The sequence below is a fragment of the Eleutherodactylus coqui genome, chromosome 6 (genome assembly GCF_035609145.1).
Source record: "Eleutherodactylus coqui strain aEleCoq1 chromosome 6, aEleCoq1.hap1, whole genome shotgun sequence".
NCBI lineage: Eukaryota > Metazoa > Chordata > Amphibia > Anura > Eleutherodactylidae > Eleutherodactylus > Eleutherodactylus coqui.
In genome coordinates this window covers 22,097,340-22,124,756 of record NC_089842.1, presented here as the reverse complement: position 1 = coordinate 22,124,756, position 27,417 = coordinate 22,097,340, and the positions used below count along the sequence as shown (strand labels likewise).

Here is a 27,417-nt window from a genome sequence, read left to right as displayed (position 1 = left end):
GCATCATCATCATTGACAGATCTAGGAGGAGCATAAACATTTTAGAAAAAGAAGATAAAATAATCGGAAATCTTTTTGAACATGAAAAACATGTTCTCATGTCCCAGGTGGGATTATGAATCTTATGGAATAATATTTCATTTCTCATACAGATGGACAGCCGATGGAATGCGGACAAATAGGTGGAATGATGCAAAATCCACTAAGTGAGTATATTGTATGAGCAGAATATCAGCCTGTGCATTATTTTCTATACATATCACAGCCATATTTGCATCATTGTAATCTGTAATGTTGCCACATTTTTACTCTCCTCTATAATTTGACACATTTCATACCTTTAGGGTGGCTTCAGACGAGCGTGTTTTTGTGCGTGCATATGCACGCTCAAAACCACGCACCTATTACAAGCAATGCATTCCCTATGGTATGTTCTGATGTCCGTGTTTTACAGGTGCGTGCCCGCAAAGATAGGACATGCGTGCACAATAAGGAATGCACGCATTGTCTTCAATGGCGGTGCGGCTGCTGCCGGCGGCTCCATTGAAGACAATGCTCTGCCGGCACCCCGTAATTGTTTTTCAGGGAAGGGCTTTAAATATAAGCCCTTCCCTAAAAAAAACACAATTTTAGTGTTAAAAAAAAACTTACCTGTCCGCCACTACCGTGTCCCCACGGGGATGAAGAACATATCTGCCGCATGTGGCAGATGTTTTCTTCATCCCCGTGGGGAATAAAGAATTCCCTGCTGCACCTGCCACATCTGTGACAGATGCTGCAATAAAGAATTCCCTACCACAACTGTCACAGATGACAGCTGCGGTAGCGGATCAAGCTGCTGGCATCCAGTAATTGTTTTTCAGGGAAGGGCTTTAAATATAAACCCTTTTCTGAAAAACAAGAGAAAATAGTGATAAAAATAAAATCTATACTCCCCTTTCTTCAGCTGCTGGGGCTCAGCTGCATCCAGCTGGCTCTTCTCTTGCACTGCTGTGAGGAGTATTCATTAGATGGGGGTTTTAATTCCCCACCTCCTGAATGGGCTGCCTCTAATTGGTTGAGCACTGTGACCAATCAGAGGCAGCGCTTAGCTGTCATTCAATACGCACTTATGTACGCACAAAAACACGCTTGTGTGAAGCCACCCTTAGTCCTTTATAGACCGGCCTATTTTGTACTTTTGCAACCAAGAGATTTTCATTGTCACATTGCATGAACCATGACTCGTTAAAAAATCCATATGAGGTCTTGTTTTTTTTGGGACAAGTCATGTATTTTAATGTCTCCACTCTGGTGTACATATAATAGATAATGTGTTGTAGAACTTTGTCATCTCAATGTCATAGGTACAGTCCATTTCGTTAACAGGTGTGATGGTTTGATAGTACAGGGGGAGATTTACGAAAATATCCAGAACAAAAACTGTCTCTGTTGCCTATAGCAACCAATTGAATTATAGCTTCCAGCCCTCATAGTGCTCATGAAAAATGAAATCTGCTGTGTGATTGGTTGCAATGGACAGCAAAGACAGATTTTTTTTTAAACAGTTTTCATAAATCTGCTCCATAAACTTTGTCTGTGTCAATTTTCACCGGGAACCATGCAAAAATTAAAATGTTATTGAAGAATGTTTGGATTTGTTAGATAATCAACTTGTATTGATTTTATCTCCTTCACAACTGCCAATGGTAAATTTACATCACTTCTGCCTGGGCTCTGTGTAGCAGCGACGTGAATTTATGTCTGCCCCCCACGGTGGGTAAAACAAGTGAAGAGGCTGTTATTAGATCATTACTGTCAGCCAATCACAGTGATTGGCAGAAAAGTTTGTATACTACAAACTTTCTCAGCATGTTAGCGCCGCTTCAGCATCTCCCCCCCTCTTTCCTCCCCTCTCCTGTCAGTGTGAGATCAGAGGAAAGAGAAACAGGACATAATGTGTAAAACAGCACATATTAAACCTTTCCGCTTATTAGCCGCGATCAAATGATTGTAAAAATGCATACGACCGTGTGAAAGAGGCCTTAGGGCTTAGTCACACAGGCTTTATTTCGCACGATTTACAGGTGTGTGTGTGTGCAATCCGCATCTATATAGACCCAATGTTTTACAATGGGAGTGGTCACATGTCTGTTTTTTAATCGGATCTGGCAAAAAGTATAGGACACAACGATTCACAGAACTCATGTAACTGCATTCTGTGACAAATCCTTGGGTTCTGTGTATGTGCGCTCAACGGGGTCGGCGGCAGCAGCGCCAACCCCATTGAGAACATATACTTAAGATTGTTCTCCTCTTCTCAGCCAATCAGAGGCAGCACTCACTCACCCATTCAGGAATTCAGGAATGGGTGAGTGTTGCCACTGATTGGCTGAGTGCTGGGACCAATCAGAGGCAGCTCTCAGCTGTCATTCAATAGCTGAGAGCTGCCTCTGATTGGTCACAGTGCTCAGCCAATCAGAGGCAGCCCATTCAGCAGCTGATTTTAGGATGGTTTTCAGGGAAGGGCTTATATTTGAAGCCCTTCCCGGAAAATTAATAAAGCGATTGCCGGCAGCCCATTGCTTTCAATGGAGCCGGCTTTATTGGCGGCTCCATTGAATTCAATGGGAGAACATCGTTCTCCTCTGCCACCGCTGTGGCAGAAGATAGTGGGCAGCGCTCTTTTTGAGTGTACAAACGCCCATGTGATCGAGCCCTTTGGGTGGATAAATGCTGCTAGCAGCGTTTTTTCTGCTGTGACGCTGCTTCGGTCACGCGATTTTTTGAGTGCATCAGTTTTGCGCACAAAAAATTGTGCGAAAAAATGCCTGTCTGACTAAGCCCTTAGGCCTTAGTCAGACGGGCGTTTTTAGCCGCGATTTGCGCATGCGTCCGGCGATTTTATAAAACCATTGCTTTGCAATGGTATCGGACACATGAGCGCTTTCTATGCGCTCGTCCGATAAATTATAGAACAGAAATCGCAGATCGCACCTATCTGCGATCTGCGATTCCTGTTCTCTTCTCTATATGCGCTCAATGGGGCCGGCGGCAGCAGCGCCGACCTCATTGAGAACATATAGAAGACAAATCATTCTTCTCTGCCACAGCTGTAACAGCTGTGACAGAGAAGAACGATGTTTGCCCATTGAATTCAATGGAGCCGGCAATACAGCCGCTCCATTGAAAGCAATGGGCTGCCGGCGTGCGTGGGGTGAATTGTCGGGAAGGGCTTAAATATATAAGCCCTTCCCTGCAATTCATCCTAAAATGTGTTATAATAAAAAAAAATTGTATACTCACCTTTCCGCTGCAGCCGGAGTCCAGCCGCGGCCGCTGTCAGTTCTCCTGAACTGCTTCTCGGCACTATTCAGCCGGCGGGGCTTTAAAATCCCCGCCTGCTGAATGATCTGCCTCTGATTAGTCACAGCCCTGACCAATCAGAGGCAGGTTTCACTCACACACCCATTCATGAATTCATGAATGGGTGAGTGACTGCTGCCTCTCAGCGCTGAGCCAATCAGGGGCAGGTCTGACTCACATTCATTCATGAATTCATGAATGGGTGTGAGTGAGGCATGCCTCTGATTGGCTCAGCGCTGAGCCAATCAGGGGGCAGGTCTGACTCACACCCCCTTCACACCCACTGCAGGACGGCCGAGCGGAGCTGCTGGCTGCCGGGAGAAGGTGAGTATATATATATTTTTTATTTTTACACATTTTAGGATGAATTGCAGGGAAGGGCTTATATATTTAAGCCCTTCCCGACAATTAATCCCGGGCTCGCCCGCAGCGCATTGCTTTAAATGGAGCCGGCTCTATTGCCGTCTCCATTGAATGCAATGCGCTGGACAGCTCCGGCCCGTTTCTAATGAAACGCGGCTAGGAGCAGATTTTCGGGCGATTTGCGGGTGACTTGCGCGCAATGGTCACGCGATTTGCGGATGCGCATCCGTCATGCGATCCACAAATCGCGTGAAAAAACGCCCGTGTGACTAAGGCCTTACACAGTAATTTTACTGGACCAATCACTAATATTCTAAACAGGCAGGTTGACCTACAGGCAGAAGAGACCTATAGGCCAAAACTCAGATGCCATTGTATGGACAGACTTAGAGGCTGAGCCCTTTCCATACCAGGTGGGAACTAGCTGTAAGACATTCAGATCTTGGCTGTTTAACCACTTAGGTGCTGCTGTCAGTGCTGACAATGACATTTAAATAGTTGAACAGAGTGAGGTGTCTTTTTTAACCGTGACTGGTCAAACCCCATAACATAAACATGGGGTGCTATTTGGGTGTCATGGCAGTCTCGGGCCTAGTAAAGGCTCCCAGGGTTGCCATGGATTCTTTTCTTTTACTGTCTGTAGCTTTAAAATGATATTAAATGTACAATATACTGCAGTATATTGTAAGACGATCAAATAATTGCAATTTCAAGTCTCCTTGTTGAGCTAAAAAATATAGCAAAAATATGTAAAATAAAGATTTTAAAATTATTACAAAAAATGTAAAAATTAAAGAAAAACTGTTTCCAGTCATTCCATCAAAATAAATAAATAACACCACATTTGTAAAATTTAGCCTTAAGACAAATCAGTTTGGAGGCAAAATGGATCCACATCCGCTGCCCTGACAACTTAGCTTTGTTTCTTTTTGTGATCAGCGTATGCTTTAATGCAATTAATTTTGAAGCAATTTTTTAATATGTTTCCTAAATTTTTTCTAATGGAATCTTTCTTTTCCCATTCACAACGTTCACCTTATCATTTTAAATGTATTTTATATGTAGTTCAATGCACTTTTTGTTCCATTCTACCAGCTATTTTTATACTTACTAAAGTCCCCTCCAATACCATTGTCAACAGGAAATCCATAAAACGTCCTGCCACTCCTCCCAAATATTCCTCTACCTTCCTCTTTTATATAGAGCAGGGGTGTCAAACCCATTTACACCGAGGGCCACATCAGGCTTATGGTGACCTTCAAAGGGCCCATTGTAGGACAGTACAGTAAGGGCCGGTTCACACCAGCGTATTTGCGTACGTAATATGCAGTGAATAGAAGCCATTGATGTCAATGAGTTCATTCACATGATGTATATTTTCACACAGCTGACGTATTCTGTTGTGTACTACGCACCCTAATAGGTCATTGAAGTGAAGGGGCCGCGCAAATACGTGGCGAATGCGCAGGAAACCTATGTATTCACTGCATTCATTTGCTCACCATCTCAGTGGGCCCATCTGCGTTCTTTTTTGCGTGCCCAAATATGCAGGCATAAGCGACTTTCGATTGTGCAAATATGTAACGTATTTGTGCAACCAAAATATGATTACGCCCTAATAGTGACCTCTATAGTGCTCGCAGTAGTAATAGTGTCCCCTTTAGTAGTCGTAGTACTAATAGTGACCGCTATAGTGGTCGTAGTAGTAATAGTGAATCTCATAGTGACCCCAGTAAAAATATTGACCCCCCCACAGTGGGCCAATTAATAATAGCGACCCCACAGTGGGCCAATTAGTAACAGTGTACCCCACAGTGGCCCCAGCAGTAAAAGGATACCCCACAGTACTCCAAGTAGTAACAGGGTACCCAACAGTAGCCCCAGTGGTAAGAGTAACCCCAACATTAGTAATAACCCCCCTAACCCCACAGCAATATTATCCCTGTCAGTAATATTAACCCCCCCCCCACCACCACCACCACCAGCAACATTAACCCCACCACCACCACCATCAGCAGCAATATTAAACCCCACCACCACCACCAGCAATATTAACCCCACCACCACCACCACTGCCACCAGCAGCAATATTACCCCCCCCCCAACAGCAGCAATATTAACCCCCCCCTAACAGCAGCAATATTAACCCTCCCAACAGCAGCAATATTACCCCCCCCCCCTTAAAGTAGCCACCATTAATCCTCCTTGCTTCCCAAACCCATATACTTACCTACTCCCTGCTGTTAGTGCCGCTCCTCCTCTGCTCACGCTGATTCCCAGGTGCACACTGACGTCAGTGTGTGTGCCCGGCACGCTTCCTCCCGAGTCCTCTCCTGCGGAATTGAAGAGCAGGGGACTCAGGGGAGGAGGATCCTGGCTGAGCACTGACAGCAGTGTGCGCCGGGATCAGCTGTAATAGCGCGATTACCAGCGGGGAGCTGCGGCACCCCAGCTGGTAATTGCTAGAGTGGTGAGCGGCCATCGGCATGCCGCGGACCACAGAAAATGAGACAGCAGGCCGGATTCGGCCCGTGGGCCTTTTGTTTGACACATGTGATATAGAGTGACCCTTCAAATTTTTCTTTTGATTTAATCAGAGTTTGTCTTATTAGTATGTTACTAATCCGGCATTATAGAACAACCAAAGCCTTGGGTTTAGGTGTGATATTGTTGTCTTACAACAGTGCTGTCTGATTTTCTAGCAATATCAGAGGTAACATATAATCTAACTCTTAAGTAATTACAATGGCTATTTTTATAATGATTGAAAGCTACAAACATCATTACAAATTTTATTTGTAATAGTTTATGTTAATTATGGTAATTTAGTTATGCAATCATTAAAGGGGTTGTCCCGCGCCGAAACGGGTTTTATTTTTTTCAATAGCCCCCCCGTTCGGCGCGAGACAAACCCGATGCAGGGGTAAAAAAAAAAACACGGATAGTACTTACCCGAATCCCCGCGCTCCGGTGACTTCTTACTTACCTTGCGAAGATGGCCGCTGGGATCTTCACCCACGGTGGACCGCAGGTCTTCTCCCATGGTGCACCGTGGGCTCTGTGCGTTCCATTGCCGATTCCAGCCTCCTGATTGGCTGGAATCGGCACACGTGACGGGGCGGAGCTACGAGGAGCAGCTCTCCAGCATGAGCGGCCCCATTCAGAAGGGAGAAGACCGGACTGCGCAAGCGCGTCTAATCGGGAGATTAGACGCTGAAATTAGACGGCACCATGGAGACGGGGACGCCAGCAACGGAGCAGGTAAGTGTATAACTTCTGTATGGCTCATATTTAATGCACGATGTATATTACAAAGTGCATTAATATGGCCATACAGAAGTGTATACCCCCCACTTGCTTTCGCGGGACAACCCCTTTAAGAAATGTTGGGACATTTCTTGATTCCTAAAACTGCTTTTCAGATGGAGAAATTTCATCACAGACAGCTAACATTACATTAATTATGTATTAATACGTTCATATTTTGCATGAGGCAATTTAGTTGGTGCATTATGTCTGACAGATGCATTATCATAGGCAACTTTAACCAAATAGGTCTGTTATTGGGGTGTGTCAGAGTGAGAGAGGCCCATGGCAAAAATTAAAATGAGGACGAATTTAGCACTGATTGACACCACCAAGCCTTAAGCTATCTGGGAGTTGGTCATTATCTACCACTAATCTACTTACTTCTTCTTGGATTCATATCCTACTTTTGATCTCTAATGTTGTGTACTTTACAGACAGGAAACCCTTGCATGGGTTGTTGCCATCTTTTATGACAAACTATGGCTGAGCTTTCTCCTCTAGGGATAGATGGTCTACAACTCGGATACGTATATCTTCGTCCTGTACTTTGTAATGGCCAATTGTTTCCCTTTTCACTTACCACTAAATTCTGAGGATAGAGTTTTGAACCTTTTTAAAGTAAAAAAAGCAAAATGGTTCAGGGATGAACATTTACTTTAGTGTGCAGCCCATTGGAAAGGCAGAATCTAAAATGCCAGACCTTCTGTGCAAACAGTTTTGGGAGATGTAAATGCACTATTGTTTAACATTGTATGCAATTATATTTGCATCCAATCCCTTTGAATTCTTAAGAAAGTTATCCAGGGACATCTAGTTTTTTAAAAACTGTCTCAGCGTAACACACGAACATAACAGAAGATGTACTTACCTTCCCAGCTCCCATTTTGCAGGTCCGCAGTCACCACTGGCCTTCACTTTCAGACGTAGGGAACAAGCAATTATATCAATGACATCATGGCCATGTACCCACTGCAGCCAATCACTGGCTCACTTCAGATGGACACATAACTTGGTGACATGACATCATTGCTTCTCACCCAGAAGTGAAGACCAGCGTGGCCCAGGCACCAGCAGAACAGAAGTGGCAGGGGAGCAGGAAAGGTGAGTATGTCTTCTGTTATTTTCATACTACAGGCTGAACCAGTCAGTTAGTGAAGTCTAGATGTTTTTGCATAACCTCTTAAACATTCAGGCTCCACTGAGCAATTGAGATTGAAGACCGTAGTATCAAATGAAAAGAGACTCCTAAATGTAAATCTAACTACAAGTTTCATTCACAGATTGGATTTTAAAGACCGCAGGAGGAAGAATCTTTGTTACAGCTTTTCTAGAAAATACATTCTCCGCTGATGCGCTTGTATATGAAATCCTGGTGACTGGGACTTTACGTAGCACTACAGTAACTATCTCCATGAATGAGGCTGATTTCAAGAAGAAAATCCAAGTTGGAAAAGGAGAAACAGCGACAGTTGAGCTTCCAAACACCATGGAGAACAAAGGATCTGGAATTTATTCTCATGGAATCATCATCAAAGCCGATGCCGATATCATTGTCATGACCCGTAACTTTAAGAAAACCAGTGGAGATGTTGCTTTGATTTATCCAGTTGACCAGTGGGGAAAGGAATACCATATAATCACCCCTATCAATGGACCTTCAAAGCATTATGCACAGTTCGGTGTTCTTGCCCATGAAATTCCAACAACAGTCACCATTCTGCTCAGTACAGCTATCCAATACAATGGGGAAAATTATCAAAAGGGTGACAGGATGGTTGTGAAACTGGAGCCATTCCATCTTCTCCAGATTCAGAGTAAAGATGACCTATCAGGGACCATGATATACTCTGATCACACTGTTGCTGTCATGTCTGGTCATTCATGTGCTCCTAGTAATGGAGGTTGTAGCCATATATATGATTATCTCAGAGATAAAGAAAAATGGGGTAATTCCTACTTTGTCCCAGGCCTGTCCTTTCAAGGGGAAAATGACCTGGTTTTTGTCTTGGGTAGTCGAAAAACTTGTATTCAGCACAAGTCAGGTGAGAAAATCATAAACTCCAATGTAGAAGCAGGAAAAATTATGACATTGAACGTTTCTGCGTCCTCACCCTTATCCATCCACAGCACAGAGAAAATACAGGTTTTATTTCATGGTACTGGTGGAACATTTAAAGGTAAACCCTTTGGCCCTTTCATGACTGTAATACCAGACATTGAGAGCTTCGACTTAACATATAACCTCATTGGACAGAAGGATATTGACAATAATTTGGCCATAATTGTAGCAAAAACATCAAAGGGACCAGAAATCACATTTAATGGAAAGACTCTAAAAGATGCTACGTGGAAGGCGTTCCCTCAATCTGAATATTCCTGGGCAGAATATAATTACGGTGGTGGCTCTAGTTCCAACACATTGCACCATTCCTCAACCCCTTTTGGTCTCCTAAACATTGGTTACTCAATGAATAAGGCCTATGGGTCACAGGCAGCGGCTATACAAGGTGTGTATGTTGTATTCTTTTTCATCTCACATTTCGATGCATTTAGAACTTGTCTTAACTATTGTTGATGCTTTCTTTACAGCTCCTGGAGGTCCATTATGCAAGTCACATGGTAATTCACAGCTATACTTTACTGGGACCCAAAATAACAGTATTTGTAGAAATTTTATATTAAAAACTAGTAATTTTGCAGCAACTGTGGGCAGTGATAATGAGGATGATTCATCCACAGCTTCTCCATGTGTGTAGTTAATGTAACACATTTCATGGCAGGTAATGACTATGAGATTGCTGACCGAAAATAATCAACTGAATCGGTATTTAGGAATAATATGGCTCTCAGATACTACAGAGCTGTTTATGTCAGTTAACATACATTCACATGATTTCATCATTGTTCACAAAATCAACTAATAAATACAACTCAGCTTTGCTACATCTGTAATTTCTCTGACCAATATGTAGAAACTAGCACCAGTGTTAGCCACTTATTAATATAATATAATGAAAGGGATTGGAGTTAGTCAGAATATTTGCTTGCAAATAGTAAGCTGTAAGCTGCATTAGCTTCACAGCAGCGTTGAACCTTCTGTGGTGACATGTTTGCACGACAGCAACGGCTTGTCTCAACACTGGAAAACGCTTCATGATTACATGAAGGCTCGACTAGTGTTGGCGGCATTAGGACACTTGATGAGGATTATGCTTCAATGTTGTTTGTCAATATGCATCACCAGCTATGTATGTTTACATTTGTGAGGTGTCATTTATTGGAGTCTCTGCTACATCACACACACACACAGCTCAGCTACATGCACGTCACAGACACACACAGCTCAGCTACATGCACGTCACAGACACACACGGCTCAGCTACATGCACGTAACAAAAAACACAGCTCTGCTACATGCATGTCACAGGCACACACAGCTCTGCTACATTCATGTCACACACACAGCTCTGTTACATGCATGTCACACACATGCAGCTCTCCTACGCACACTTTACAGAGAGTACAGCTCTGCTACATGCATGTGACACATGTGACTGATCATATGATCTGCATATTTTAGGACCTGGGATGACATCACCATCATGTGATCAGGGGCGGAGCTCAGAGCCCCAGTGACTGATCAAATGGTAGTGACATCATCTCATGTAACTCACACAGTCACTCATCAATCAATCACTCACAGACAGGTAGTCGTTAGCATTTTGATAATAAACATACAGTGTTTATTAAAATGGAAGCCTACAGGACTTCACCAGAGCAGCCCCCGTCCTCCAGAACGTTCTATCCCAAGGCATCCGGATGAATGCACCGAATTTCAGACGCGCCTTAAAAACACACCTCTTCAGGGAGGCATACCAAATCCCCTTACCTAGTCCCTCGCCCCTCCCTATGGCTCCCCACACCTTCCACCCTGCCTATCACATACGACCTCCACCCCTGCATCTCCTTACCACCCAAACCCCTTTGCTTTCTAATAACTGTTTTCCACATGAAATCCCCGACTGCCTGTGTTCCCCCCCCCCCCCCGCCCCCCTTGTACCTCCTGTACCACCCCCACCCCATTTGTTTCAAACTGATTGTTTCTCACATTGTAATTGTTGTATTGTTTGCATTTCTCCCATGCTTGAAAACGCTGCAGAATAAGTTGGCGCTATACAAATATAGATTATTATTATTATTAGGTTATGAGAACAGAAAGGGTTTCCAAAGTGAGAACTATACTTATTGAAATAGAAAGAGTAAAGGTATGAAAATCTAGGAAAAGCTGAGGGGAAGGAGATGTAGGAGCCAACGCTACACTAACGACTAGAAGTGAAGAGTTAGAACACACCAAGTATAGAATATAAGACAGGTGAAGTCAAAAAACGGCAGAGACTCACAAATACTGAACACAACCTGTTTTTTTTTTCAGTTCTGAAGGCTTCATTCAAAACGATTATTGGTAATCTTCATCTACTCTCAGTAGTAACCCTGTATATAAGTTGTATATACTATAGACTGACTCTAGATCATATATAGATAGTATCTAGACTGTATATGCATGGAATATAGACTGTGAGTAGATGGTGTACACATTGTATATAGACTGTGTATAGATAGTGTATACATTGTATATAGACAGTATAGATTCTGTATATATTATATATTGATAGTATATATGTTGTGTATAAATTGTACATGGGCTGTATATACCAGAGTTCCCAGCGGTCCTGGATCCAGTTGGACGGTCCTGGATTTCTGGGTCTGTTGTGCTGTCCCAGGAAGTCCTCTGGAATGTGTTTAGGCCACTGTTGTTACTCCATCATGGACCCTTGCTGGTATCTGAGGGCATCAAGCTGCAGCCCGCAGCTAGAGATGAGCGAGCACGCTCAGTTAAAGGGGTTGTCCCGAGGCAGCAAGTGGGTCTGTACACTTCTGCATGGCCATAATAATGCACTTTGTAATGTACATTGTGCATTAATTATGAGCCATGCAGAAGTTATAAAAAGTTTTATACTTACCTGTTCCGTTGCTGGCGTCCTCGTCTCCATGGTGCCGACTAATTTTCGCCCTCCGATGGCCAAATTAGCCGCGCTTGCGCAGTCCGGGTCTTCTGCAGTCTTCTATGGGGCTCCGTGTAGCTCCGTGTAGCTCCGCCCCGTCACGTGCCGATTCCAGCCAATCAGGAGGCTGGAATCGGCAGTGGACCGCACAGAAGAGCTGCGGTCCACGGAGGAAGAGGCCATCTTCAGCGGTGAGTAGAGAAGTCACCGGAGCGCGGGGATTCAGGTAAGCGCTCCGGTGAGCTTTCTTTACCTCCCTGCATCGGGGTTGTCTCGCGCCGAACGGGGGGGGGGTTGAAAAAAAAAAAAACCCGTTTCGGCGCGGGACAACCCCTTTAAGGTAGACACTCGAGCGAGCATCGCTTTTCTGGAGTATCTGCATACTTGTCCAAGCAAATACGGGGGGGGGGGGGGAGGGGGGGTGACAGAGAGAGATCTCTCTCACTCTCCCCGCCTTCCCCCGCATTTGCTCGGACGAGTATGCAGATACTCCAGAAAAGCGATGCTCGCTCGAGTGTCTACCTTAACCGAGCGTGCTCGCTCATCTCTACCCGCAGCACCCTGCTGGGATAAAAAAACATGGTTGCTGGAAACTTGTTTTTACTTTTTTTTTGTCCACATAGCAAACTTGAATTTGCGATTGTTTAATTGCATTATATCACATTTTGGCCGGCAGTCTTTGCGATGGAGATGGGCCACAGGTGCTCCTTCATAGGCATTCATTCATGGTAGCCTTGTGGGTCTTAAGAAGGCCCCTGGTTGCCATGCTATCTAATCGTGGGAGGCTGGGGACCTTTGAGACCCCTAAACATCAATTGGGGCATGTAAAGAGTAAATATCCGCTATCAGTGCTCACTCTGATCGCAGCTGTTTCCGCTATGTGTCAGCTGTCAGAAATAGCTGTCACCCACCATGTTTGGAGAGGAATTGGCTTCGATCCTGCCTGATACCAACCCCGATGCTGGAGGTTGTACATGTATGCCCAAAAATGTCAAGGAGTTAAGCTGCATCTGTTTCCCCTCTCTGCTGTAGTCCGCAGCTATGGCGCACCTTGTCCCCTTGTACCTAAATTCTAATTCATTCTAAATTCCCTCATAATGTAAAATTTCTGTTTCAGCTCATGGTCCAGCAAAAGCCTTAGAAAAAGGCACACTTGAAGCAAGTAGGTATAAAGCAGCGGTCTACGTGTAAACTGTATAGCTGCCATGGTGGGCTGCTTGTCCACGTAACATTGTATCAGTTGTCACTGTACATAGTCTGGACATAGGTTGAATGGTATGTAGACATAGAACTTCTAAGGGGAGTGACATTTTTGGGTGCGTCTGGTTTCTGCGGTGTACAAACTGCAACACAGATGACATGATAGCTTTATTCTATGGGTCAGTACGATTATCACCATTCCAAATTTATTTAGTTTTTTTGCTGTACTACTTTTATTTTTTAGATATTTCATTTTTAAAAACTTTTCTTCAACCATTTTCTGAGAGCCCTAACTTTTTTATAATTCTGTGCGAGGGCTATTTTTTTGCTGGACATCCTGTAGTTTCTATTGGTACCAGTTTGGTGTAAATACAACTTTTCGATTTCTTATTAATATCTTTTATCTTGGAGACAGAGTGACCAAAAAAAACACAATTTTGGTGTTTATATTTTTTTCACTATGTGGGGTAAATGATGCATTACTTTGATAGATCAGACTTTTTAATGGATGCATTGATAATAAATATTTTTTTTGTTTTAATATTTAGATTCATTAATTATAAATATGGCAAAAAAGGGAAGTTAAAAATGTTATTACTTTTTTTATTCCCCTCCACACACCCTGAGCCTGCAGAATGTAACTGTATGACCTGTAGCGTTCAGAGGTTTAAGACATTGTGAACTGTGCGCTATCCCCTATCTCATAATAGGGGATAATTTGCAGATGGTTGGGGGGCTGACCACTGGGCCCCCAATCAAACCTGAGAACGGGGCTCTGGCACATCTCGAAATGTTGACAGTAGCGGTCACACATGTGTTGCTGTTGTTTTAACTTCATTTAGAATGCTGGAGCTGAGCACTTGAATTTGGCCATCTGCAGTGGTTGCATTGAAGTGAATAGAGAGGCAGTACTCATGTGTGACCCCTGCTGTCCATACGGTGGGGTGCGTGGTGCCTCAGTTCTTAGGATTGGTGGAGGTCCTAGCAGTCATACTCCCACTTATCGGCAAGCTATCCCCTGTCCTGTGGATAGGAAATAACTAGAAATCATGGCACATCACCTTTAATCCTTTAAGGTCGCTTTTAAAAAAATATATATATTTCTGGTTTCTTCTTCCCACTTTCAAAAAAGTCATAACTCTTTTATTTCTCGTCTGTATCAATGGGGGGCACAGCTCAAGACTTTGGGTATACACTACTGCTAATAGCAGGCAGATACTAAACAAAAAAGTGTTAGCTCCTCCGACTAGCTATACCCCTCCTGCAGGCATTATTCTAACATTTTAGCTTAGTGTCCGTAAAAGGTAGACATTGTTCTCGCCACTCCTCAACTACCTCTTGGATTCAGGGAATGCAGTGAAGCGGTAATCTCCCAGTTACCCTAGTGAGGGGGACGAGTTAACAGAGTTAACCATGCTGTTGTCCGTCCTAACCTCGGAAGAAAAGGAGGCACATCCAAGTCTTAACTTGGACGTGACCCACCCGCTACACAATCCCCTTTATACCAGAGCATTCCCTTCCTACTTAATGCAGGTGAGACAGGGATGCAAACAGCTTGAACTAAGAATTCCATGTGCTTCCCTCTCTTAGGAGGTAAGTATTTCTCCTGTATAGAAGTCAGTATCTTCTTCCTCTTGCCTGTCATTCCCTCCCTTCTTTTTCTGGCTACTACAAATACCAGCAGGCGGTACCTTGTATGGTTGCATTTTTGTGCTTTGGTTGCAAGGGTTTCTTCGCTGGCCCGCTAAGTCCCTTCCCTTAGATTGGACACTTGAATCTCTTTATTGAGCCAGCTGTGGTAGACGGGTGCAACAAATTTCCTCGGTCAGTGGGAGTTTTTGTCCGTGGTGTCAATTTTACATAATATCGACAAACAGTCAATATTATGTATCCTTTTTGAATGATTTAGTAAAAAAGTGGTCGTCTTTGTCAGCAGTAAATTCACCAGTGTCCCATTTGGCAAAAAACATTACTCTCTCTATGGCTGATACTTCATCTTTTCAAGACATTTCATGACAGGAAGATAAAATCACTAGTCAAAACCTCATTTGAGGCTGTGGGATCAGCACTCAGGACAGTTTTTGCCTCTACTTGGGTCAGTAGGACATCTAGTGAATGGGCTAAGCAACAAAGTCAAGGTATTCTTTCTGGATCTTCTCTGGAAGAATTAGCAGATATGGCACAACAAACAGTTCAAGCAAGGAAGTTTAAATGTGAAGCTTTCTTAGATATGGTTATATTCCTAGCTCGCATGTCGGTGGCTTTGGTAAAAAGTCTTCCATTTGTTGTTTCAAGAATCGGACTTTATGAAATTATTTAGGAGGCTACTGGGGGTAAGAATCTCGTCACAAAGCAAATCTAGATGTACAAAAGCGCTGCAAAGGAAAATAACTTGTTTTCGTTCCTTTTGCAGCTCCAGCCCCCAAAACTCAGATAGTAAAAAAATCCATGCAGAAGTAGAAGCAAAGGCCCTCAATTGAAAGGAGACCATCCTGTCCTACAAGATTCCATTCACAAAAGCTTCTGTATGAAGCGTGGGCCCCACGTGATCAGTTCAGGGTGGTGGTGGGGCAATTATCCCTATTCAGGGAAGCTTGACTTCCCTATATTTCAAACACTTTGGTTAAAATGTTGATACAAACCCTGACCGTATTGACCAGCCTGGAGAGTCTCCATATCACTCTGGACATGCTTTCCAGGTTCGGGTGGATCATCCATAATTTCAAGTCTTTTTTCACACTGTCACAATGGCTAGATTTTCTGGGTCTATCGTCTCAACATGAATTAGGCTCATGTACTATTGCCAACATCGAAAACACTTCTAATTCAGAAACATGTATATTCTTTGAAAACCCTGAATCCCAAGACAATGTGGCACTGCATGAGGTTGCTGGGGCTAATGGTCTCCTCCTTGGAGACGAGTGCCTTCAGCCAGTTTCACACACGGCCTCTCCAGTGGACCATTTTCTGAAAATGGGACAAGTTTGTGACCTCCCTTGATAGGAAGATCTGACTACTTTTGCACATTCAGTACTTTCTGCTTTGGTGGCTGGGGTCCCTGCAAATCCATCTAAGATGTTCCTTTATGATCTTCCAATGCCAAATACTCACTGCGGATGCCAGCCTTTCCAGTTTCAGGGGTACATTGAAGAATCTATTGGCACAAGGATTGTGGTCCACAAAGGAGATCAAACTACTGATAAATGTGTTGGAACTTCAGGCCATACTCCTGTCCCTTCTTCACTTTGGACTCCAGCTGACAGAACTATTAGTGCGGGTCCAAATTGACAATTTCTTGGGCATTGCACACATAAATCATCAAAGCGGGGATGAAGATCATTTTCCAGTACTCTCTGTAGTCCACATACCGGGACACATATAACTGGAAAGCAGACTTCCTTAGCAGAAAGATAGTTGACCTAGGAGAATGGGAATTACATCCCAAAGTTTTTTGGGACCTTTGTTGTAGGTGGAGTCATCCAGAAATCGACCTCCGAATCAATCGCAATCTGCCAATCTTTGTGGCCACACCTCAGGACCAAGCTTGAGCAGAAGATGCTCTAGTAGTTCCACAGATATAATTGCAGTTCCCTATGTCTTTTCCCCATTCCCACTAATCCCATGACTTCTCAAGAAGATCAAGATGAAAGGCCTACCAGTGATTCTCATCGCCCCAGATTGGCTCCGCAGGGCGTGGTATGCAGTTGTAGTGTACATGCTCATCGACTTTACATGTTGTCTTCCTCTTTGAGAAAATTAACTCTAACTGGGTCCTCTCTTCCACTCGAATTTGCCTATGCTTCATTTAATGGTGTGGAGGGTGAAATCGTGGTCTTGAGAGCCCATGAATTTACGAAAGCTGTTATTACAACCATGATGAAGACTAGGAAACACTCTTCTTTCTGGGTTTATTATCATGTTTTGAAAAATTTATTTAGCTAGTGTGTATAGTGCAATTTTCATCCTATGTGCTTTTCTTTATCCCAAATGATGCATTTCCTACAAGAGGGTTTGGATATGGGTTTGAATCTTAGTTCTTTAAAGAGCAAGGTATCTGCACTATCCATACTTTTCCAATGTCCACTGGCTTCAAAGTCAGCTATCCAATCTTTTATACAGGGGGTCGTTCATGCTGCTCCTCCATACCGTTCACCTGTCCCTCCTTGGGACCTTAATTTTGTACTGGATGCATTGCAGTCTCATCCATTCGAACCATTAAGAGAAGTTCCAACTTGTTTATTAACTTGGAAGGTGTTATTCTTGGTAGCTGTCACATCGATCCAACAGGTCTCAGAGCTTGCAGCTTTATAAATCAAGCCTCCACTAACCATATTTCATCAAGGCAAAGTGGTCCTACATCCTGTGCCTTCTTTCCACCCTACCTAAGGTGGTGTCAACATTCCATATCAATGAAAACATTGTTCCGCCTTTATTTTGTCCATCTGCAGTTCATCTGAGAGAATGTGCTCTCCACAAACTGGATCTCATGCGACCCTTGCGGATCTACCTTTCTCAAATGCCATATTTCAAATGCTCTGACTCTCTGCTTGGGATTCCTGATGGCCCAAGATGTGGTCTTGCAGTGTCCAAGGTAGTCATTTCTAGCGGTATCCAGTCAACAGTGATAGAGACATACCATCCTAAAGGCAAAGCACCTCCACTCTGTGTTACAGCACATTCTACTTAGGCTGCTCCAGGGGCCTCACTGCACACCTTTTCAAAGTTTTACTGTGTGCATACTTTGCATCCACAGACGCCTCACTCGGTCAAAGAGTTTTACCAACAGCTATAAACTGACTGCATGCATACTATAATTTTCCCACCCTTGAGAGAATGTTATGGAACGTCTGAAAGTCTTAAGCTGTGTCCCCCTAAGATACAGATGAGAAAACAAGATTTTTGTACTTACCATAGAATATTTTTCTCGTCTCATTCATTGGCGGACACAGCACACAACCCATGCTGTTATTAGTATTTTTATTGATTATTTTCCTCCTTGTCAGAGAGTTTTCCATTTGCAGTTGCATATGGTGCTATGAAGTGTTACAGTTTTTTAATAATGTTGTTGTCATGTGGTACCTGTTACGGAGCAGCAAGTGAGGACCCATTGCGTCAACCAATAGGTTTGACTTTAGGCTAAAACTGAGGGTGTTCTCCTTACCATTTAACCCCCGTACAGGGATCTGGCTTTATAGTGGAGAGCCAAGCAGGCTGCTACCTCTTGGAGTAGTCCCCTTGTGGTTGGCAGCGGACCCACGGGGATCAGAAGCACCATGCCAACAGACAGGAGGTACTGCTAAAAACTGGGGCAGAGACAGTACCCATGGATAGCAGATGGGTACTAAATGGAGCAGGGACCTAGCAAATAACAGGACAGGGAATGGTACAGACAGACAAAGATACAGGATACAGATGTCAATACAGGATAGAGAAACAGCAATCTTCAGAGACACGACAATATAAAGATTAAGACAGAGGATCAGAAGGCCTTATACATACCCATCACAGAGGCACACGGACAAATATACAGAACAGAATCAGCTTGAACTGACAGGCCACAGTCCACTAAACAACAAAACTGCAAATAGCAACAGGAGGCTATGTGCCGGAATGACCAAAAGGACAACTCATTGCTCAGACACTTAGAACAGAAAACAGGGATAACGCAGACTGACAAAAGGATGCATGGGACTTATCCATACGGCCTAGTACACAGAACACATACACAGCACAGATATACACGTCATCCGTGTAACTTCTGTTACAAACCTTTAGACCCAAGAACTGGCAATCTTAGACCAAACTATGAAACGGACCTCATACACGCCGAACAGGTGAATTCAGATAGAAATGCAGAACTGCGAACTGGAGTCGATACAGACATAACTCAGAAACAGATATAAATCAAACACTGACAAGCACTTAAAACACTCACCTGCATACCTGCACACCTAGCCAGATGGAATAACTATAGAATATACAATATATTGGTTTGTAGTTTGGCCAAGATATTTAAGTCCACAAGCCCACTTCAAGGGCCATCGTCTCATGGTTCCCTACACTAAGGAAACAACTGAACCCAAACTTGCACAGGCACAATGGAATATGACACTATTCACACTGAACATACTGAACATGCCTACTCACAGCTCATGTCCGGCCACAAGCACAGACACCCAGGAACAAACTCTGTTCACACAGGAGGTACAGAACAAGCACAGAAGATACAGAAAGCTGCACAGACATGCAGGGACATGACAGTCCATATTGAACAAACTGAGGAAAGGCCAGAAATCACAGAGGAGCTGGAATATAGGAGCAACACACCTGTAGGATTGGCTGGCTGGAGAAATCCGCACCCAGCCAGTTCAATCAACCAGCACCTCTGGAGCTGGAAACCATGTAGTAAAACAGATCCCAGCAGACTCCTCTAACAGTATCCTACTTGGCTGCTTTTATTTTTTTGCATACAAATTAGTCAGAATGGTGCCTGCATTTTTTCAGCTTTGTGTTCGCCTCCTAGTGTTAGTAGCCATACCCAAGATCTTAAAGGGGTTCTATCACTAAAAAAGAAAAATGCTCTACTTATCTATTTCTCCCCCATCAGTCTACTTAGCAGATCTTCACCTCCTTTATCTTTTCCTGTCTCCTGCAGTCCAGGGGGTCACTTCAGCTCCAGCTACCTGATTCTGCTCCTTCCTGTGAGGTTACGTACATTAGGTTGGCAGTCTGCCAATGTAAGTTACGTCACAGCTCACAGGCCAGCAGGAGGACTGCCTATCTTCTTCAGAGATTGCTTATGCGAGCTATCTCTGAAATAGATTACAATTCCTTCCAAGGCAGTGAAGCTACAGCACAAGGATGTGACCTTCACTGACCCGGCAGGAAGGAGTTTGTGATAAAGCAGCCTTCATAACAAGCTGGGTCCTGCCTGCAGTGAGCTGATCTGGGGCACTGGAGAAGTTCAACCAGGAGAAGATGTGATAAGGAGACAGACAGGGAAGGAATAGGTAAGTTTAGATAGTTTTTTTTTAATGACAAAACCCCTTTAAGCTGTGTCCTCCAATGAAAGAGATAACAAGGAGATTTTACGGTAAGTACCAAAATCTTGTTTTTTATGTCAACATAGTTGTCTTTTGCGATGTATATACTGTGCTGACAAACTTTGAGTGGAATGGGAAAAAAATGCAATTTTACCATCTTTGCAAGGGTCTTGTTTTTATGGCATACAGACTGTGCCAAAAATGTCATGATAACTTTATTCTATAAATCAGTATAATAACAATAGCAAATTTTTTTGTATGATGTAATACTGTAGTATTATATTATACCCCATTTTGCCAGACAGTCTATGAAGACATGCCACAGCGGCTCCTCGATAGGCATCCATTCATAGCAGCCCTGTGGGGCTTTAAAAGGGCTTTAGAAGGCTCCTGGCTGCCATTACAACCAAATCGCACCTCACAATCTCACTGTGGGAGGGAGTGGGTGTTTGAGACCTCTAAACACCGATTGGGGTGATCAAAGGCTTAACAGCCACGGTCAACGGTCAGGTTGATCGGGGAGGTTGCTGCCAGGTTTCAGCTGTCTGAAACAGCGGTCACCTGCCGTGTATAGAGAAGAATCAACTGTCAATCTCATTCAATACAAACCCAGACGCTGGAAGTCATACATGTCAAGGAGTTAAGCTGCATCTGTATCCTCTCTCTGCTATAGTCTCCAGCTATGACATACCTTGTTCCCTTATAAGTTACCTCATAATGTAAAATTTCTATTTCAAAAAAAGTTTTAGCAACAGTTCCACCAAAGGCCTCAGAAAAGTCCACAATGAAAGCAAGTAAGTATAAAGCAGTGGTGTATGTGTAAACTGTACAGCTGCCATGGTGGGCCGCTTGTCCACAGAACATTGTATCAGTTGTCACCTATTTTAGGATTCTAACATGGCCAAATCTCAATGAAAAAGGCTGATTTGGCTGTGGATGTAATGTCCCAAGACTCTGATCTAGTAGCGCAGAGTTCACTGAATGAAGCAGAATTGAGTTTGTTATTTGCCACAATAAGATGATAGAATGATCACTTTGTTCCAAATAGCTAAAAAAAAAGATCTCTGCAACATAATTGTTGTTTTCATTGAAGCAGAGCAGAAGGGCACATGAATACATAGAATACAGATGTATCAAACATTCATGTGCAATTTATGTAGCAGAGTCGCTACAATACAAGGTCAATGGTGAATGCACGGCGCAAATAGTGTAATATGAACCTGCACAGAATAGACATGGACATATATAAAACTATTTATTTTTTTTAAATGGTTAAAAAACAGGGCACCTAAATAGACCAAACGAACAAATAACATAAATACACTCAGACACGGTTCTAAGCTACTTTTTCTTGGAGTACAAATCTTTCCTTTAGTGTAAAGCCTCAAAAGGATAGATATATACAATATATATACTGTCAGACCAGGTCCCCAGACCATATGTATGGTCCACACTAAATAGCTTAGTGTATAGAGCTGCATAAGGCTTTAGTAACACGGGCGTTTTTTCACGCGATTTGCGGATCGCATGACGGATGCGCATCCGCAAATCGCGTGACCGGTGCGCGCAAGTCGCCCGCAAATCGCCCGAAAATCTGCTCCTAGCCGCGTTTCATTAGAAACGGGCCGGAGCTGTCCAGCGCATTGCATTAAATGGAGACGGCAATAGAGCCGGCTCCATTTAAAGCAATGCGCTGCGGGCGAGCCCGGGATTAATTGTCGGGAAGGGCTTAAATATATAAGCCCTTCCCTGCAATTCATCCTAAAATGTGTAAAAATAAAAAATATATATATACTCACCTTCTCCCGGCAGCCGGAGCTCCGCGCGGCCGTCCTGCAGTGGGTGTGAAGGGGGTGTGAGTCAGACCTGCCCCCTGATTGGCTCAGCGCTGAGCCAATCAGAGGCATGTCTCACTCACACCCATTCATGAATTCATGAATGGATGTGAGTCAGACCTGCCCCTGATTGGCTCAGCGCTGAGAGGTAGCAGTCACTCACCCATTCATGAATTCATGAATGGGTGTGTGAGTGAAACCTGCCTCTGATTGGTCAGGGCTGTGACCAATCAGAGGCAGATCATTCAGCAGGCGGGGATTAATGTCTGAGGACCAGTCTGCTAGGATATTGCAGTTGGTGACAGAGGTTATATACTGAGATAGGGGTAGGGTAAGCAGACGATATTAAGAGAGACCACCGATACAGGGGTTACGACAATAAGGCAAATATGTGTCTTAGCCTGACTTGTCCAAATGAGTAAAGCTGCCTAACCAATCATTCCTCGTCACTGCATGAATGAGGAATTAACAGTAGGTGGATGCAGAGCCCTAAATCCGGAGCCACAGTATGGATTGCAGCTTTTTTTAAGGTCTTTACATGAGACTAGATTGGTTTGGAGTCCCCAATGTAGCCATAGCAATTGTTAAAATGACCCCTAAGGAACACAATAGCTCTGGCCCTCTAATAGCATAGTCTCCCTCCCTAGCAGATAGCACGATCACTCTATCTATATCTCAGTAGCCATAAAAATAACAAACAGAAAAGCAGGACTAGTAGTCTTGATGGTAGACTAGGGCATATGTAATATGAACATTCAATATTGTACCATGCGTATTCTCTCAGTGGTTGTTACATCTACATATGTCATTGGAGAAAGTTGCATCTTCCTCAGATTCCTGTGGTCTGCAGTTCCCCCTCCCAGCCTGCAGCCACTCTATCAGTGTTCATACGAATCCTCAATTACTGTAAATCCTTCTAGTGTAAACCCTACATAGAGAACGGGGAGGTCATTCATGTATGGTCCAAGCTCCTTCTACTTTATCGGTCACTATAGGAAAAGTAAAGAGACTTTTGATTCATGAGATCACATGACTTGGTTTTGTATTGTAGCTTTTCGAGATGAAGATGACTAGCATTTAGTGGAACTGGGAATAATGTAATGTGAGTATAATACATCTATCCATCTATCCATCCATCCATCCATCCTTCCATCCTTCCATCGTTATAGAATCCTTCAGCTTGGTTGTTTTAATATTGAGATCCCGTCTTTCGTCACCTACATAAATATAACATTGATCACTGTCTCTGTACCGCAGGTTCTGTGTTGCGACTTCCAAACTACAAGAACTACAACTACTCTGAGAAGTGTAATTCCTGGTCTAATCCGAGAGATCAGAGGAATGTCATCACCAGAAATCAACAACACAGACACAAACTGGGTGGAGGGCACAAATATATATTCACTATAATAATGTAATAATTGATCTTCACTCTCCTGATAAATCAGTGATAACGACTGTCGTCACACAATGATGTAATCAGATCTTGGATGAGAATATATTCTACATAGCAATAAGTAATGTAATAATAGTAGCAATAGTATAACTGATGCAGAAAAATATATTAAAATTGTAGACTAAAATCAATTGTGTTCCTTGCGGTGATTACTTTCCCCCCATCATGATGGAACTGTATGTAAAGTACTTAAATGAAAGATACATGTAAGACAATGAGATCACAGCTCCACTTTATTTGTTCATGAACAGCGTAGAACTTCATAGGGGTGCAGAGGTACAGGAGAAGTGAATCCAGGTCCTGTTTACCAAAACTGTCTAAAATGAAAAATTTCTCTATCACTCATAGCAACCAATCACAGCGCAGCTTGAATTTTTTCAAGGCCATTGTAAGAAATTAAAGCTGCTCCATTATTGATTGCAATGGGCAGCAAAAACATTTTCTTTTAGATCGTTTTCATAAATTTTCCCCATTGTCTTGATATAATTTACTCAATGGAGGGAATTCATCAGCAGGGGATTTTTTGATGACACTTTCTGCTTTCCTATCTCCAGTTTAAAGTGCAACAGAGATATTCTCAAATGTCGCCCTATATTGATAAATGTATCACATCTTTAAATATGCCTAAATATCTGGAGTCACTTTGTACGTTCCCAGCTACTGGAGTGAGATTGCAACAAATTTAGCGACTTTTAAAAAGTTGCATTTCATAAATGTCTCTAAATTCTGACCAAGCAGCAAGCCAGGCCCATTTTTCAAGACATTTTTGAAAAGTGGAGTCAAAGGCGGAAAATCATTTTTCTCGTTCACGCCATTGGGGGATGCAGCTTAACCATGGGTATACAGCAACTGCCAATTGGAGAGGGACACTAAATAGAAAATGAGTTGGCCTCTCCCACTTGCTATATATCCCCTGCAGGAACTAAGCTAATCAGTTTTTAGCTTAGCGTTTGTAGGAGACAGACAAGCGGGTGGCAGTTCTTCTGGGACGCTTAGAAGAGGTTGATGGAGTAGTATTACTCTCCTCTCTACCCCCACACAAGGGGGGTGAATGGGCAGCCGATTGCTGGCAAGATTGAAGCTGATTGAAGGCAAGATGGCATGGCTGGGTTCCAGCATGTAATCCACCAGTTATAGGGTCCTCCTGGAGCCCTTCCTCTCAATGTCCTGGGGTTCGTGGGGTGTGGGTAGGTGGACCCTTCTTTGCCTTCAAGGGAGGAGGAAGACAGATAAGTAGGCAACACTAGCAGTGCCTGCAACCCTCCATTATGGCACCTATATTTTGTGTCAGCAGGCTCTTTTTCAATGCAGCCTTTGCAGGTCAGTGAGCCAAAATGGATATTCCCCTGTCTTTGGCAGCGGCGAACCTGTTCATGGTCTCTGTGGCGATCCTGGACAGATTGGACCAATTAGCAGTCCCATCGATCAGACCAGTCTCCGATGAGGAGGGCTCTCAGTGGTGCAGCCCATCACCCGATAGACCACCTAAGAGATGCTCTCTTTTAAGGTAGTCCTCAAGCTCTCAAGCTTCATCCTCATAATCCATGAAAGGAAATCAGTCGCAGGGGTTCCTCAGTGGTTGGAGTGGGCATAGGAGTGGTTTACGGAGTCCTCCTCTGACTTGGACGTGGAGGCACAACAGGTATCTGGGCTCTTCTCTATGTTGGAAAGTGCACACAGGTGCTGCAAGTGTCCAACCAGGGTATTCAAACACAGTGGGATGTGCCAAACAGACACTGTACCTTCCGAGCCACTTCAATACAATGTATCCCTTTCCAAGGGAGCTGGTAAAAGGGCGGTCGGTACCTCTGGTAGTAGATTCCCCAATTTCTGATTTATCAAAATGTACCACCCCCCTATGGCAGATGCGGCTCTGCTTGCTGATCCACGGGACAGGAAAATTTAATCCCTTGCCAAGGCCTCTTTCGAGGCTACAGAGCCATCCCTCAGACCAGTGTTTGCCTGCACCTGGGTAGGTAAGGCCACAACAGAAAGGGCCAGGTTTATGCGCAGAGGCCTCCAGTCCATAACCTCTGTGGAGGAACCTAGCAATCTTGCTTCCCAGATGGCCCAGGCCAGGAAGTTCATTTGTGAGGCTTTCCTGGATAGTACAAGACATTTCTCCCACATTTCTGCACCCTCAGTCGCTACACATCACACCCTGTGGCTGAAATTGTGGGAGGCAGATGATTCATCCAAAAAAGCCCTTATTGGGGCCAAATTGGATGAAATCATAGTGGATGCAACAGGGGGCAAGAGTTTTCCTGGAACCGCAGCATGGCTTGGAGGCCCTGGATTCGGGCCCAGGTTCTAAAAGTGATCTGCATGACTATTAGGCTGTATTTACACGGCCAAGAATAACGCACGAGTTCTGTGCGAATGCGAATAGCAGATTGTATAACTTATTCTTATTTTCAATCTGTTATCGTACATGAGTGATTTTTTTCGCTCATACTGATAGTGCAAGATCAAAAAATCGCAGCTTGCCCTATTTACATGTCCTGCAGGGGGACATCCGTGTGCTGTGTGAAGCGAGTTGCTCCCGGGAATCCCAGCCACAACTTGCTTGCCTTGTAACTATGGCCCTACTTGAATAAAATATGAGAATTTAAAAATATATCTATATTTTAGTGTCACGTCTACTTTCCACCACCAGGTAGAGACCGTGCACCAATATCATACACCATTTAAGATTCAGCCATTCCTCTTAACGCGCATCGTCGCCTTACCAGAGCAGTATGGGGCAAAGAATCAGTTTGGTGCACCCCGAGTACACTTCAGTCTTCACTTCACCTTCCTACCACCTTTAAAAATAAGCCCTTCCCTGAAAAACAGAGACATGCACCCCGAAACTGATACACCTGTTTCTCCTGCGTTTAAATGTATGCCCATTGTGGCAATAATCCCACGTGTGGACGAATGGCAGGACACAAAATGAAAGGAGCAGCAGGAGAAGCAGACTCCTTAATGCATTCATCTATGGGAATAGTGAAAATGTAAGAAAAAAGTTTAGATTATTGAAACAAAATTGAATTTGTAACATTTAAAATATGCATCATGCTACACTATCATTTTTGTTCATGCCTTGTGATATTCTGCTTATCAAAAAGTATCAAGTATCAGGGCCTGGAAGAAAAAATATCAATTTCACACAGTTACGGGAAATGATTTTGTATTAATATGTGAATTTTAAAAAAATGGAATTCATGGGATTTGTATAAAAATTAGAGATGAGCGAGCGCACTCGTCCGAGCTTGATACTCGTTCGAGTATTAGGGTACTCGAGATGCTCGTTACTCGAGACGAGCACCACGCGATGTTCGAGTCACTTTCATTTTCTTCCCAGAAAATTTTGCGCCGTTTTCTGGCCAATAGTAACACAGGGAAGGCATTACAACTTCCTCCTGTGAAGTTCCAGCCCTATCCCACCCCCCCTGCAGTGAGTGGCTGGGGAGATCAAGTGCCACCCGACTATCTAAACTGGGGCCGGCTGCGGCTCGCCACAGATGCACACTGGGAGACATTAGGGAAAGTGCCCTCTTGCTGTAGCTGCTATAGGGAGAGTGTTAGGCTGTTATATTGTCTTCAAGAACCCCAACGGTCCTTCTTAGGGCCACATCTGACCGTGTGCAGTACTGTTGAGGCTGCTTTTAGCAGTGTTGCACTTTTTTTTTTTTTGTATATCGGGCGTGCAGACCATAGCGTCCTCAGTCTGCAGTCATTTTACTGAGTATAGGGGCAGTACTGTTGAGGCAGGGGCAGTGGTACAGGGAAAGAGGTATACTGGCTATATAGGAAGTGGG

General features: G+C 43.7%; 1 protein-coding gene and 2 long non-coding RNA genes across 3 annotated transcripts in view; 2 read left to right on the top strand and 1 right to left on the bottom strand.

The window, feature by feature from the left end:
• LOC136631933 (IgGFc-binding protein-like) overlaps positions 1-13,311 on the top strand; it is a 47,467-nt gene extending 34,156 nt beyond the window's left edge. The window contains exons 3-7 of the mRNA XM_066606426.1: positions 153-206; positions 8,298-9,524; positions 9,607-9,636; positions 11,450-11,479; positions 13,198-13,311. Coding sequence (XP_066462523.1) covers positions 153-206; positions 8,298-9,524; positions 9,607-9,636; positions 11,450-11,479; positions 13,198-13,271 — 1,415 coding nt within the window. The 3' untranslated portion in view covers positions 13,272-13,311. The remainder of the gene's footprint in view (positions 1-152; positions 207-8,297; positions 9,525-9,606; positions 9,637-11,449; positions 11,480-13,197) is intronic.
• LOC136631935 (uncharacterized) overlaps positions 1-27,417 on the bottom strand; it is an 808,093-nt gene that overhangs the window by 171,713 nt on the left and 608,963 nt on the right. The window lies entirely within an intron of this gene.
• On the top strand, positions 21,058-23,739 carry LOC136572007 (uncharacterized). The gene is made up of 3 exons (XR_010785733.1): positions 21,058-21,117; positions 23,210-23,260; positions 23,416-23,739. It is a non-coding gene; the product is annotated as an uncharacterized lncRNA (long non-coding RNA).